Here is a 14,728-nt window from a genome sequence, read left to right as displayed (position 1 = left end):
ATTTATGTATACTAATCCGTATATATTAATTTGAAATATACATATAATTCACACGTGTACAAAATGAATATTATTTCTTGTATCTAAGACGAACTTGGGAGTCTTTAAACGTGCTGGTGATGGTCTGTTTCTTTGTTAAGGTGTTCACACCTCATAACACACAACTGTGTTAAATGACCCATTAAAAACAACATAGAAATGATCAAAGGAAGGATTTGCTATCCTTTGCAATAACCATTAAAATGGTATGAATTTTAAAAAGGATACAATGTGGTTGTTAAGTTTCTGCTGTTAGATGGGGTGATTGATGATGGCATAGATTTCACTGTTGGTCGGTTGAACGTTGACATCTCTTGCTGAAAGGTTTTCAACCAGTCTGTTTGGCTTTTCAACATCTCAGCTGTGCTCTTTCTGACAGAGAAATTGCTATCAGAAGGTGGCGCAAAGCTGTATGGACTGAAATATACAATTTTGGTTTAGTAGCTATGTGCCAAAAGTTGGCTACAAACCTGCGGATATCTGGGACATATGTTGTAGGCTGCTGTGAATTATGACCTAAGGAAAGACACATGGAATAAAACTAACTGCCTTCCCAAACAAGTAACAAAGTGATGCTACAACAGACATTGGCATGTCCCTATACCACCATATATGACAGCTGATCTAATCTCTGTATTCACTCTACCACACAGAATCTGTGTACTGTTAATGTCTTTAAATGAATATGTTTTAATTGGTCAGGACATAAAGATGACTCGCTGTAGGGGGACCTGATAAGGTTTCTAGAATTGTCACAACATCCTTTTGAATCCCTTATGGCAAGGCTGTCTTATCCAATTACAAATAACTGAATTAACAAACAAAAGCCAACTTTTCCTAACCAAGATATTGTTGCCATTTCCTATGTAGTTCTTCCTCAGTTCGGTCAGGAATCCTCATCTGTAATAATGGATCGTTGGTGGGATAGCTTGTTGTTGATGCTGGTTGACTAAGTTTGGTTAACACTTCTCCTAACTGACTGTTGATTTGGCTTAAAGAATTCATGATTTGTGTTGATGCAACTAGATCATCTTGTCCACTTGACATCTGTCTGTAGTCTTCAAGCTTCTCAGATAACATGTGTTTTTTTAGCCTCCAGGCTTGTTTATGCTTAACACTTGTATCTTCCTCAGTTTCGCTTGTTAGTAATGATGGTCTGAGTCTTTCTGGTGACTGCGAGTCAGCTTTCTGATGTCGTCGATATTTCAAATCAGCATGATGTCTTGAATGAACTGTCGGATAAGACTTTGATGATGGTAGTGAATTGACGCTACTGCTCTCTACCTGCACATAAAGCATATTAACTTAAGGTAAAGCCCTGCTGGCATGGTAAATTATTTTGTAGGCAAACTTATTTCACACTTAGTGAACAATTGTATCGTTTTAACATGAGTTACATGACCACCAAGAATTATGGTATACAGTGAAAACCCTGGCAACCTTGAGATGTCCTTATATGTAAGATGTCCTTATATGTAAGATGTCCTAATTTCAAGGCTCTAATACAAGAGGGACCACGTCTTTATAAGCAAGGTGTCCTGATTTCAGGGGTCTAAATGTGTGTACACTAATACAAATGAGACCATGGACAAGTGTGTTGATTACTTAAGATGTCCTCATGCTCTTAATACCCTTACATCAGACGTGATGGAATCCTCTAACTGTGTGAGGTGTCTTTCCTTCATTAATAACAGACGATTACTCACTAACAACTGATCTTCAGTAGTGCTGATGTCTGCTGCTTCCTACACATGCCAACATCATATGACAAAAATAAACACTGTCCAATGTGATTGACAATGGCTTCTGGCCTTTCACCCTTATGAGGGTTAAATTTAGTAACACCAGGAATTGAACCCAATAAGAATATAAAATAGCAAAGGTTGATACGTGGTCATATGCATAACACTTAATAAAATATAGTGGTTACTATGGCTTGTGTTTCTGGTACATGGTCTCATGGTTACGTATGTACAAACCTTGTCAAACCTGTTTTGTACTTGTTGAGCGATGTTTCTATGACTAGGGCCTGTGAAGGATGAATGCTTGGTCAGTTTCTTTTGGTCGGCTGTCCATGATTTCTGTGCTTGCATCAGGTCAGCCTTTGATGGATAAAATAGCTGATGGTCAGAGTTACATAGATCATATCATTACTTACTCTTCGCTTCTTTATTGATTGCTTCTGTTTTTGAAGAAACTCCTGAGCTTGTTTTAACTGCTTTGTTTCACTCATCAGCTGTTGTTGTACTTGACTATATGGATGGGTGATTTAGTTTGTACTCTGCAAACTGCTTGATTTGCTCACCTTATGCTGTTACTCTGAATTGGGGATGGTTTGGAGTTCTCTTCCCAAGCCACTTTGACTTTATTGCCGATAACTTCATCTACTACCTAGTGATGGAATACATTCACACACATACACACAGATGACACGCATGCACAGACACACCCACAAATGCACACACGCTTGCACACACACACACGCACGCAGACACACACACCACATATATAGGTACTACACATACCACACACTGCCCACATATACATGTGTCTTAACATTTGCAATGTAAGGGATGCTAACATAGCACTATATGAGCATAACAATAACCAAACAATGATTCTATTCAGAGGCACTTAACATGTACATTAGCAATTCTGTGTGAAAGGCAATACTTTTCAAATTAACAATGGAGGTGTTAATTATGGTAATAGTGGGTTATGATTTGTTTAATTCAACAGAGTTGTCAGAATCGAGTTTCAGGATCAAGTTTCTGACCCCTTAAGACTGTACTCAGTCAATGTTCTTATTTCAACTACTCTGATAGCCTTGAAGTGTTACTAGGTATGACCTCAGATACATGATGATGATGTCACAGAAATGATATACGCCTTGTGGTACCAGGAAATATGATCTACTCCCTCAATAATTTTCTTGAAGAGCCTGGAGAGTAATCAGTAGAATATGATTGAAAACCAGATTTGGATCACATTTTGTCAGGGTCATGTGGGTCTTGATTTTCTGAGTCCGACTTTAGGTGTGATATTAACCTCCATTGTACTTGACAATGTGAACCGGCAGCAATGTACAGTAAGTGTATATAGTTTCATAGTAGGTAAATGATGTTGGACTGTAGTGTACTCTTCTAGCAGCCTCATTCACCAGGATGGTGTTTATGGATTAGATACTATTATAAGTGCCTTCACATAAAGATGAAGCCGCATAGATAGACAGAGATCTGTAATTGATAAGCACCAGTCAAAAGAATGACAAAAAACAAAACTGTAACTGGGATGATACTGATCGTGCTGAAATCCAGGAATCATGAGTATGTTAAGAAATATGCGTGGTTTTGTGTGGAGTAATGCCCACTTATAAAATAATTGCTGTGTACAAGGCTTGACAGTTTAATATGAAAACACATACATGCAAACACACACCTCCTCTTCTAATGTAACGTATATTTCAAAGGAAGACAAAAGCAAAATAGACTGTCAAACTACGAGATAATTCAGACTAGAAACTGTGCTGACTGGTTTCCAACTCTAAAGCAGAAAAGTAATTATATGCATTCCAGGGACAGGGTTCATTGTAAGTATGGAATTACTGTAACAAAAAGTTTTACAGTTAAATCTCACCATTCCAGACCTACATGTACGGAAAGATTTGATGATTTATCAAATAGTTGCAGAAGTTAAGATAGTTAAAAAGAGAGTGATGATTAGTTTTAGAAACCCTTAAGGCATGCTTCAAGGTGTGGGGAGAAGCAATGTTGGATAAATTTTGTGGTGGAGAAAAAGTAGTTTAATTTGACCACTTGTTACTTAATAGCTAAACTAATAGATTTAGTAGTTTTAGACTTAGTAAATACATCTTTTACTGCTTTAATTATTTATTTTTTGATTTTAAAAAAGCTGACTGGTTTCTGGAAACCGGTGAAACCCCTCTAGAACTGTGCCCGACAGTGACACATGAAGCTCCGATGGGTTCTTTAGCTGTGCATATTAATCATTGCCTGGGAGGTAATTGACAAGTGATAGCATCAGATGGTATCCTGGACAGGTGACAAAATTAAGCATAATGGCCCACATGGTGTGTGCACATGCATGCACACAACACTACACCATATATGCTATATGCACGCACATACACACAGACATTACACTACACACGCACGCACGCACGCACGCACGCACGCACGCACGCACGCACGCACGCACGTACACACACACACCTCATCAGTGTTTAATGAAGGAGAGGCCAAGTCATGGACACTCATAGAAGCAGAACTATGTCCCCCACTACTGCTACTCCTCAGAGTATCCTCACTCTCTTGTGAAGCTGACAACTCCTGTAAACTAGCAGCAGCTGCTACCTTACCAACGTCCTCCTATATTAGAAGGTGATACACAGAATGATTAAAACAAATGAGATAACTAACTTTAGTTGTTGACGATAATTTAATGGTATTATCTAATTGGGTTTGAAGTTGTTCTCTGGCTTTCTTTAACTCATCTTTGGTGTGTGACAGAATTGCATCAGCTTCTTTTATCTGGCTTCTAACAGTATCCAATTGCTCTTGACAAGAAAGCTCTTGTTGCTTCAAATCCTTGATGGTAATTTCCAGGTTAGATTTCTCTTTGATAAGTGAGCTGATTTCTCCTTGTAGCTGTTCTTTACGTCTTTACAAATTGCAAACTATTTTTGAAGCTGCAGTAAAAATATTAACACTTACTTTCTCAGCTCTGCAAGTACTTTCTGTTCCTGCTCAATGTCATCTTTTAGTTCACTTTGCTGTTTGGCTAACAGTTGGTCTGCCTCCACAGCAGTGGCATTTCGTAACTGCTGGACTCGCTGATGCAAAAGAACAAATACTCTAATAAAACAGTCAGAACAAAAAATCACCCTACTTGTTCTTCCTTGGCAAGCTCCTTCTTCTTCTCCTCCAAATTCTGTCTCTGGGTCTCCACTGTTTGTTTCTCACTTTCAACAGTACCCAGTAATTGCTCAGTAACCAGCTGCTCTTGTTCAACCAGTTTCTTTTTGTTGTTTAATTCTTCCTCCTGGATATACAACAGGTACTTAATTGTAGAATGAGAAAAGGAATTTACAAGACAGTAGTACACACAAAAAATATAATTTATTATACAATTCTGATTTGTCCTTATACTCTTATTATTTTACTGTACCATTTGGGAGATTTGAGACTGAAGGCCTTGTTGAACTGCTTTTAACTTGGTCTGTAGACTCTCCAACTGAACATTATTATCCTACATGTAGTACATACAACAAACAAGTAAATACCAATCTTGATGAAGAAAAACACTGACAAAATCACAGGTTGGAACAAAGTTGGCATATTTTAACACAAATGTGTTTGAGAGAAGGATTAAACACACTTAACAAAACTCCACTGTGGTTTTAGAATTTCCTCAATATTGTATTACAATTGTTATACTAGAGCACAGCTTCTTACCATTTCGAGTTGTTTCCTCAATTGGTCTAATTTGCTACTAAATACATCTCTCTCCTTGGCCTCTTGTTGCTGATGATCTTGTTGTAATACAGATAGTTTTTCTTCCAGTTTGGCACTCAAATCATCTAACTGTTGTTGGTGTAACTGTTCTATCTCTGCCTTCTTAGCAGTTAACTCTGCTTCCATGTCTTCTTCTATTGACTGTAAAGATTGTTGGTGTTTTAGTTTCTCTTCTTCAGTGGCTTTGGTAGTCTTGTATTGGGTTTCAACCTCAGTCATGGCTTTCTGGTGGTCTTTCTCTAGACTAGTTTTGGTCTCGTTCATTATCTTGGTATACTCAGATTCCAATTCTTGTTTGGCCTAAGTGGAATCAAACCAGAAAGGTACAAAGGGCATAGAGACACACAGATGTTTGCTATCATAAAGCGCAAAGTCACAGCATGTACAAAATTGCAGCAGCTGCACACATGCTATCTCATCCCAGTTTGTGTACTGCCTAGGTACTATGAGTCTAGTACATACAAATTTGTCTGGGGAAGCACCAGTGCCCCCAAAAGGACAGCTATGCCATTCCATACAGGGAAGATCATTGAGCATGAAGTTCCACTAAGCTGCATCTGCTACAAGGGCTTTGTTCCCAGTCAGTTAATACCAATTCTCCAGGTAATACAGCTGGGTAATTTGTAACAATGTTTAATAAGTCAGTTATTGACCTCTGGCCACACTTGACTGCTGCTACCTCACACACTACACTACACATCACACATTAACAATGATAACAAATATTATACCTGCTCCAGTTTGGTCTGGTGTGAGTCATTGAGAACAGCCAACTGTTGTTCAAATTCAGTCTCGTTGCTCCTCAGTTCCTCTTGTCTGCTATGCTGCAATGTTTTCCTACCAGCAAAACACAAGTGACATACCATAATTTACACATGCACACTGTACCACTAACTTCAAGTCTTCCAAGTCTTTTTTTGCTGCTTCCTCTTCTTCAACTTTCTGTAACTCCAACTGACGACTCAGTTCTCCAAGCTGTACCTCTAGGTCCTTCCTCATTTTATCTTCACTCTCTTGTCTTTCCTTGGTAACCTAATAGTACAGTCACCATGAACAACACAGTGATGATACCTGTTTTATAGGGTCATGTTTAGAACTATACTGTACTCGGGGGTCTTACTAACCTACATTTGACACTTACTTGACACTATAATGAGGTGGTCTGATTAATGAGGTCATGAAGTAAACTTTAGCTATGTTTGGTACCTATTTGACAATGGTCACTATATTGAAGTGGTTTTATTAATGAGGTGATGAAGTATATTTACACCTTAGCTATAACAAGGTGGTCTTATTCGAGGTAACAAGGTTTCATTGAACAAAGGTTGTACCTGTTGCTTGAGAGTTCTAAGAAAATCTGATTTCTCCTCCTGTAGTTTAGCTTCATCTTCATCTTGTTTTTCTTTCAGTTTGTCTCTGAACTGAGTTAAATTTGCTATCTGTTCAGTTTCTAGTTGCTTCTTTTCTGCAATCTGCAAAATACATAAAAATCAGGCGATGTACCATGTAATAGCTTTATTGTTTATACTTGTTTAACTTGGAGTTCATCTTTGAATGTTGCCAGTCTGCTGTCCATTTGTGTTCTCAGTTTTTCTTTCTCTCTCACCATTTCCCCTTCCATGCTCTTCCTAAGTTTAGCCATTTCTTCTTCATGTTGTTTCTTAATCATGGCAATCTCTTGTTCCAGAGACTGCTGTAAATTCTCCCCAGCTTGAACACTATCAGATGACCTGGCTGCAGCAGCAGCAGCAGTAGTTGTAGTAATTGTCATATTAGTATTTGTGTTATTTGTCGCAGTGGTAGATAAAGAAATAGTTTGTCTTCCAGCTGGTTTTAGGCTATTAAAAATGGGAAATTGTAACATACCGCTGTATGTATATGTATACATAAAAACTTTAGCTATTTATTATTGTAAATGTGCAAAAAAGTTTGCAGAATTGCACAAAATTTCATCCCTCAAAACTTTTTAAAACTTTTGTTTACTCTAGACAAAAAGTAGTCTGTATTGAAAATGAGTGATTCTACAAAAATTTAACTAGAAATTAAATCCTCGTATTTGCTCATCTGTGAAAATCATGTACCATGAAATTTGTATGTGTGACAATTACATATGTACATCAAAAATTACATGCATACATTAAACAGGATACTACATTAGTGATCATACTCACTTGAGATTATGGGACTGATGGAATAGTTTGGTCGTTGCCTGTATCTCACCCTCTGCTTCATCTCCGAGCTCAACTAAATTAACAGATTCACGCAACCGGCTCTTCCCAAGTGATGACTCTGAAGACATACTATCACTATGCCTATAATAGGTGTAGATGTCAGTTATCATATTGGTCTATTAACTTACTCTTTAGGGCTCTGAGGTTTATTCTGGGTCCTGTGTCCTCTTGCTGCTGCAGGCCGCTGGAAACGTTTCATACTGGGCGACGATTCATTGTGTTGTTGCTGTTGTTGTGGTGGTTCAGTGGTTGTTGATTTGAGTGCCTTTGTTGGACCTACAGTACTCTTGCCATGTAGCAGTGGAGCAAGGTTGCCAGTACCTTCATATGTGATAAATATGCAGTAAGTATTGGTATGGCATAGTGCATGCAGTGTGAACGTGTGTACATATGTGGTGCATGCATGAATAAAAAAAATGTGTGTTGCAAAGTGCGTGCATGCGTGCACGCGTGTTTCGTATGCATGTGTCTTGTGTGATGTATTGAAGTATGTCGCACACACGCATGTGTGTTTGTGTAATATGTTTGTATGTGGTCTCTGTGTCCACGTGTCTGTGTGTTTATAAAGTGTGTGTGGTACTTGCAGTGTCAGCATGTGGGTGCAGCACCAATATTTACACTGTGGTCAGACCATCGTTATTACAGTCACATACCTCTCTTATCAATAGGATGGAATTCATCGCTGCTATTGTCATTACTAGAAAACTGTTGTAATCCTCTCAGCTCGGCACTTACATCTTCTTCTTCATCAGAACCAGACAAGTTGATACCAAGATCTCCAGCGTCCATAATGTTACCAAACTTTGAATGGTACCCATTAGCACCTAACAGCTGCAACAACATGCAACAACCTTTGGCAAAACTGCAAATGGTCTAGTTGTGTCTCACGTCTTTGTCATCACTGAGTTCTTCATCAGAATCATCATCATCGTATTCTTCCTCATAATTTGTTGAAATACCAACATTTATTTCTTTGTCTGGATTTAGCATGGGTCTAGTTGGAGCACCTAACTGGGTGCCTAGTTTTCCAGAGACCATTTTGAGTGGTGAATTGGTGCTTAGCCCACCAGCAGCAGTTGCCAAATTAGCCGGCTATATGGCACCACACAAAGTACAGCTTTGCCTTAAATTTCTGAGTCACTTAAAGTACCTTGTTGTATGCAGTATCCATGCCGATGGGTGGTTTTAGTGGTCCCAATCCACCTCCTGATCTTAAGGGCGGGAGATTTGAGATTGGATTTAAGCTGCCTTTTCTACCAGAAAGTGCTGGTAAATCAGCCGGTAACTAAATGAGCAAACTTTAAATTTAAAATTACTATCATACGCTTATAGAGCTTACCTGAGCTTTAATTGCAGTGGCAGTAAGTGGTTTAACAACTGCTGAACTAGCTTTAACACTACTTTTCTTTTTACTGCCTGAATTTCCTTGCATTCGTTGTTTCTTCTCTCTTTCCCTTTCCAAGAGGTCCACATAATACTTATCACAGGGGTGTTCCCAGCTACTCTCTCCAGTTTGAAAATTGAAGTAGTAAATTTCATCAGCTTCATTTTTGCTACACATGATTAAACAGAGAAATGTCCCACCATAGTTTACAACTTGACACTAGTAACTTACCATGGCTTCCATTCTGGGGGTATAGGAGCCTTAATTGCCTCTTTAGCAATGTATAACAGGTCCCTTTCCTTGTCAAGATCCAATCCCAATTGTTCACAATACTCTATCACTTCTTAAATGATAACACAAAGCAACATTGTAAATTAGCATGTCGTGTGAGGTACGCCCCATAGCTGACGTTCTGGTGTACATAAACAAACCTTCGTCTGTCGGCTCGAAATCTTCATTATAATCTTCTTCCAGTATCTCCTGGCCGTTAATAGTTGAAGGATAAGCGAGGTTCATGTGAGGGTTCATGCCAGTCGCCAAGTGCGCGAAATCTACACCGGACGCCATTTACGTGTCGCTCACATCACCATAGCTACGAACACACGAAAAGGGTGGCGGGATTTTCGCAATGGCTACCGACAGGACGAGGTAGTATTAATAATATATGACAAATAAAACTGTTCTCCATAATGATCACTGTTTGTTTCAGGGAAAAACTAGAGCGATGGAGACAGCGTACAGGGTAGGTGTAGGCCAAGGAGTGACTTGAGGATTTTGGTGCCATTTATCACCATAGGCGAAAACCAATGAGGCGCTTTTCTTATGTAGCCGACTATTGTCCCACAGACCTCAGTGTAAAGTTGACCACATTAAACCAGAGTGGAAGATATTCAGCAAAGAGTACAGATAAGAGGTTGTGTGTAACTCTAAATAAACTTGTATGACCAAGTATAGACATGTTTATGCTCATAGGAAGCCATTAAGTTGTATAAACTCTGGCCCTAACTATGTTAGTGAGTCGACCTCAGATGACAGCCCTCAAAAGTTAAACATTAAATTGAGATTCGATGACGACTATCTGTTATCACAAAGTGACGATACCAGTTTTGTAGATGACGAAATCACATTTAAAAAGGTGTGCACTGTTCACATGTTCAATGTACATTACTTTTGTTGGGTTCTGTTTTAGCAAAGGAGCAGAAGTTTCATTGAATCTGGTCTGATGTTCGACTCCACAGTCATACGCTACACAACAGCCACACCAAAAATGAAGTGAGCTTTTTACTTGTACGTTTTCCTATTTAAAGCCTTACTTGTTCCTTTTATAAGATCTGAAAGCAAAGAAATCTTTGTGACACCTGTGAAAAGAAGCACTCGGAGAAAAAGTATTGCAACACCTGGGTATTTAGAGGATTTAAAATCTTGCTATAATTCTCCGAGTAAAATTGACACACCTGGACCAGTAGTCGTGCTGCCCAATAAATATTTAACAAACAATTCATAGTGTAAATTTTTAAATACTATGTACAATTGAATAGAAAAATATGCACAAGTTTATTTTTATACATGTCGTGATTCCTTAATTACATTCAAACGTGAGAAGTTACAAACAAACAGTACGTATGTATATATAGGGTATATGTGCAATATTATATAGAATTTAGTACATAAAAACTCACACAATAAAAAAATAGAATTGCACTCACAAGAAAAATAATATTAAATTTATGAATTTTTAGAATGGGGTTTTGATTGATGGAAATTAGATTATACCTACATGATAGAAAAATATATTGTGCAAAAAGGAAAAGCAGGGTTGCCTAGCCAAAATAACACACTCACACATTTGATCAACTTTGTTACAAGTTGGTCCACGAGACAGCTGGCTCCCCAAATGCTGATCCATCTTCTGCGTCTGAAGTAAAATAAGTCCCAGTGCCTTCTGACGTTTCACTGTATTGGTCACTTGGCATTTTTCTATGGTGTTTAGCCATAGCTCTATTATGTCTGTCTAAGTTTTCACTTGATAACATTTGGGCACCGTGTGACAATGGTACCTGTTGTTTATTGTAATGATGAATTGGCGGTGAATAAGCATGATTTGTGACACCAATCGGTAGTTGCGTAGGTGGCTGTAGCTGACTCCGATGGTTATTAGTTTGAAACAACTGAATGTTAAGATCTGTTTCATCATCACTGTCAGTCATACCAGACGATAGCACTGTCCTCACGGGTGGATTCTTCCGCAAAATCAAACCTTCATCCCGATCAATATGTCGACCATGACCACTGCAGATGGAAGAATCATCACCAGATCCAAGTTTAGTATCTGTAGTAACAGATGCCTCTTTTTTACTAGTTGGCTGGTCTAGCTCAAACATCACCATATTAGCACGAGTCTCGAATTTGACTCGCTCAGTATGTGTCTCCGGACCAGGTGAACCAAATTTATTATTAGTTGTCACCTTTAAGATGGACCTTTTTCTGATATGAACGGGGCCATCGTCTGATACAGTAAACCCATTGCTGTTATTGGAAGGCTGTGATTCTTTGTGGACAGCAAAATGGCCGCTCTTCTTTCTCCGATGCCTTTGGTAATACAAACAACCTCCAATAAGAATCAGTACAACTAAGACAACCACCACACTACAAGCAGCACTGGCGATAACTATGATTGTTATATTACTTTCATCACTTGATGCTGGGTTAATTCTCACTTCTACTGAAGTTGAAGCTATCTTTTCACCACCATCAGTTGCAACAACTGCAATTCCAAATTGTCCAGTCTCATCTTCTTCAATGACAATTTCTGCCTCATTGTTACCAATATTATGAACACTTAATGGAGTACCAGTTGTTGGAGTGGAAAATGTAATGTTGGAATTAACACCAGAGTCACTGTCATTGGCAAACACTGTGCCAGCAACCCTTTGTCCAACAGTAACTGAAAATGTGTAATTTGATGAACTAAATCGTGGAGGGTTGTCATTTACATCAATCACTATAATCTGTACAATAGCAGTAGATGACAGATCAGAGTGATCACTATACACTGCTGCAACTGTAAACATCTCCATAGGTGAAGTTTCTCTGTCTAAACTTTCTCGGACTGTTATTTCACCAGTGTCCCTATCAATTGTAAACTTGTCATTACCAGGTCCTTCAATATGATAATAGAAACTAACAAGATCAGGAGAGGATGCAGTCACATTACCCACTGTCACTAAAGGATTGTTGTTCTCTACCAATTCAAACGTGTATGTGTTGTTTGTGAATCTAACTGGACGTTGAACTATAACAGTGAATTCAGATCTGTTGTTCAGTGGGACCACTCCATTGTCTTCAGCCATTACTTCAACTATCAGTCTTCTTGTATTGTCAGCAAATCTAAGGTCCTTGTAGAATGAAGAAGTACGTAAGATACCACTGGTACTATCAATAGTGAACTCCCTATCATCAAAGGTAGAACTGACAATACTATATGTGATTGTTGCATTTTCTCCAGCATCAGCATCATTGGCAAAAACATTACCAACAAACACACCTTCTTCTAATCCCTCAGGAATATAAAACATACGATCACCCATAAACTGTGGAGCATTATCATTGATGTCGTCAATTGTGATGTTGACCTGTAGTGAAGGATTACTTGTCATTACAGGAGAGATGCTATCAACAGCCACAATAGTTAGTTGATAGAATGCAATACGTTCTCTGTCTAATGGAGAATCATAGGTGTACAACAGATTAAAAAAGGTAACAGGACCAACAGTCATTCTGGTGACATTAAACTCACCACCACCAATACCTTCAATACAGAAACTAACTGTACTTTCACCATCTTCACTATCATCATCTGAAGTCTGAATTCTCCCAACTAAAGAATTAGTTGGTCTCTCCCCTTCAGTAAACCTGAGTGAATGTTGTAATTCATCTGGAGCTATAAATTCTGGGGGAAACTCATTCACATCTATAATGATAACTTGTAGACTAGCTTCACTCTGATCAGATGTATCAGAAGCCGTTACCCTCCCAGTTATTTGTTCACCATCTTCTCTATTAGGAGACTGTATTAACAAAACAGCATTTATTGTGTCATTTATTGTAAAACCATTTGAAGCATCGTACATCACAGTTCCTGGTGTATCAAAGAACACACTATCATTTAAACAGTAGATAACAGAGTTGGGAGGAATATTCTCCAAAACATAGGAGGTAATTTGTAAAGATGAACCTGGATTAGAGTCACGTGTGACATTATAACAGTTGACCATACGTTGACCAGGGACACATGTAGTGATCTGAGTACAACTTTGCCCTGATACTACCCTGACTTCTGAAGACAGAGCCAACAATAACACTATGACCGGAAAGTATACCTGTAAGATACCAACAGAATCCACCATAAAACGCAAGAATGCTTTACATCATGGCAGATAAAACAATCAAATTTTGTGCACTAATATTTACGTATATGTAAGCGTTTATTGTGTGTGCCTCTAAGTCGTGTTATCGCTACCACGATGTACTTCCAAGTTTTTAGTGACCACCAAGGTTCTGTTCAAGACATACGCATGTACCAATCACAGCCTATTAAACCTGAAGAAAATCGGGGCATTGATACGTTCATAATATACGTTAAACTACAAACGCTTAGACATTTACTGATAAAACTCACTCTATGCGAACAATCAACTTGGATTCTCATATCTCCTCCGACTATTTGTCTCATACACACGTGGGCGAACACGATTGGAATTCCAATCATTCCTAATCTAAATGTCTAAAATATCGATTGTGGTACGAAGTAGCCATGGATTCGATTGTGGAAGCTTTCAAACTAGCAGTTCCTGTGTTGAGAAATAGTCTGTACAAAGGAGAATGCGGAAGAATAGCAGTTCTTGGTGGCTCCAAAGAGTTGAGTCTTTAAAAGCAAGAATGTTTTTTTTATGATTATGGTTTTATATCTTGCCCTTTTAGGTACACGGGAGCTCCGTATTTTGCCGGCATGGCAGCTATGCGGGCTGTAAGTATTAAGATAGTTTATGTTATTGTACGGTTTAATACAGGGCGGTGATGGAGCGCACATTTTTTGCCCTGCTTCAGCAGCATTGGCTATAAAATCCTACAATCCGGATATCATCGTACATCCGATATTGTAAGCAACATTAATGAGGCACTTACAACATAACAGCCATAACACATACAGGGCTGTTGAGGAAGAGGACAAGTCTTTAGAAGAAGTCAGCCGGTGGTACCCACGTATGCACAGCTTAGTGATAGGGCCAGGGATGGGAAGAGAGATTGACACAATGCAACTAGTTAAAGTATTGTAATGCAAGGCTGGCTGGTGTAACTAGTGTATTTGCAGAAACTGATAAAGAAGGCTGTTGCATTAAACAAGAACATTGTGATAGATGCTGTACGTTTGTATGTTCGATTATTCGCTCATGCGTGTGTGTCTCATGTGTGTTCATTCATGTGATGTCTGTATAGATGTGCAAGTGCTTGTGATGTGCTTGTGGACCATTTACCATATT

General features: G+C 38.7%; 4 protein-coding genes and 1 long non-coding RNA gene across 8 annotated transcripts in view; 2 read left to right on the top strand and 3 right to left on the bottom strand.

Moving 5' to 3' along the window:
• The window catches only part of LOC136238188 (uncharacterized), an 84,442-nt gene that overhangs the window by 28,348 nt on the left and 41,366 nt on the right, over positions 1-14,728 (bottom strand). The window lies entirely within an intron of this gene.
• On the bottom strand, positions 5-10,108 carry LOC136238176 (centrosomal protein of 164 kDa-like). 2 transcript variants are annotated; one of them, XM_066028523.1, is made up of 26 exons: positions 9,620-9,870; positions 9,420-9,531; positions 9,144-9,357; positions 8,955-9,089; positions 8,693-8,896; positions 8,458-8,635; positions 7,933-8,125; positions 7,745-7,885; positions 7,102-7,411; positions 6,905-7,045; positions 6,469-6,605; positions 6,305-6,410; positions 5,514-5,873; positions 5,227-5,307; positions 4,948-5,100; positions 4,773-4,891; positions 4,479-4,719; positions 4,272-4,427; positions 2,345-2,430; positions 2,198-2,291; positions 2,019-2,141; positions 1,677-1,784; positions 882-1,323; positions 510-555; positions 268-456; positions 5-124 (listed from the first exon to the last, which is right to left on the bottom strand). In XM_066028523.1, the coding sequence occupies exons 1-26, from the start codon at positions 9,753-9,755 to the stop codon at positions 49-51; spliced, it is 4,281 nt and encodes a 1,426-aa protein (XP_065884595.1). In that variant the 5' UTR covers positions 9,756-9,870; the 3' UTR covers positions 5-48. The 2 variants fall into 2 exon arrangements, 1 of the variants encoding a protein (XP_065884595.1); XR_010692837.1 differs by lacking the exon at positions 882-1,323 and having other exon boundaries at positions 8-124; positions 9,620-10,108.
• LOC136238184 (uncharacterized) lies at positions 9,631-10,790 on the top strand. The gene is made up of 6 exons (XM_066028534.1): positions 9,631-9,836; positions 9,898-9,930; positions 9,985-10,101; positions 10,161-10,323; positions 10,378-10,460; positions 10,518-10,790. Exons 1-6 carry the CDS (start codon positions 9,817-9,819, stop codon positions 10,690-10,692), a joined length of 591 nt encoding a protein of 196 aa, XP_065884606.1. The 5' UTR covers positions 9,631-9,816; the 3' UTR covers positions 10,693-10,790.
• Positions 10,668-13,962, bottom strand: LOC136238177 (cadherin-18-like). The gene is made up of 2 exons (XM_066028524.1): positions 13,867-13,962; positions 10,668-13,567 (listed from the first exon to the last, which is right to left on the bottom strand). Exons 1-2 carry the CDS (start codon positions 13,954-13,956, stop codon positions 11,048-11,050), a joined length of 2,610 nt encoding a protein of 869 aa, XP_065884596.1. The 5' UTR covers positions 13,957-13,962; the 3' UTR covers positions 10,668-11,047.
• LOC136238183 (ATP-dependent (S)-NAD(P)H-hydrate dehydratase-like) overlaps positions 13,953-14,728 on the top strand; it is a 5,595-nt gene continuing 4,819 nt past the window's right edge. The window contains exons 1-5 of one of the 3 annotated variants that reach the window (XM_066028531.1): positions 13,953-14,105; positions 14,169-14,214; positions 14,258-14,346; positions 14,398-14,515; positions 14,560-14,610. In XM_066028531.1, the coding sequence (XP_065884603.1) occupies positions 14,002-14,105; positions 14,169-14,214; positions 14,258-14,346; positions 14,398-14,515; positions 14,560-14,610 (408 nt within the window). In that variant the 5' untranslated portion in view covers positions 13,953-14,001. Of the gene's footprint in view, positions 14,121-14,168; positions 14,347-14,397; positions 14,516-14,559; positions 14,611-14,728 lie in introns of all 3 variants that reach the window. The other 2 variants (XM_066028533.1, XM_066028532.1) reach the window with 2 other exon arrangements.

Source organism: Dysidea avara, chromosome 11 (genome assembly GCF_963678975.1).
Source record: "Dysidea avara chromosome 11, odDysAvar1.4, whole genome shotgun sequence".
In the NCBI taxonomy this organism is placed as follows: Eukaryota; Metazoa; Porifera; class Demospongiae; order Dictyoceratida; family Dysideidae; genus Dysidea; species Dysidea avara.
The sequence above is the reverse complement of the archived record's forward strand: the minus strand, read 5'-3'. Positions and strand labels throughout refer to the sequence as shown.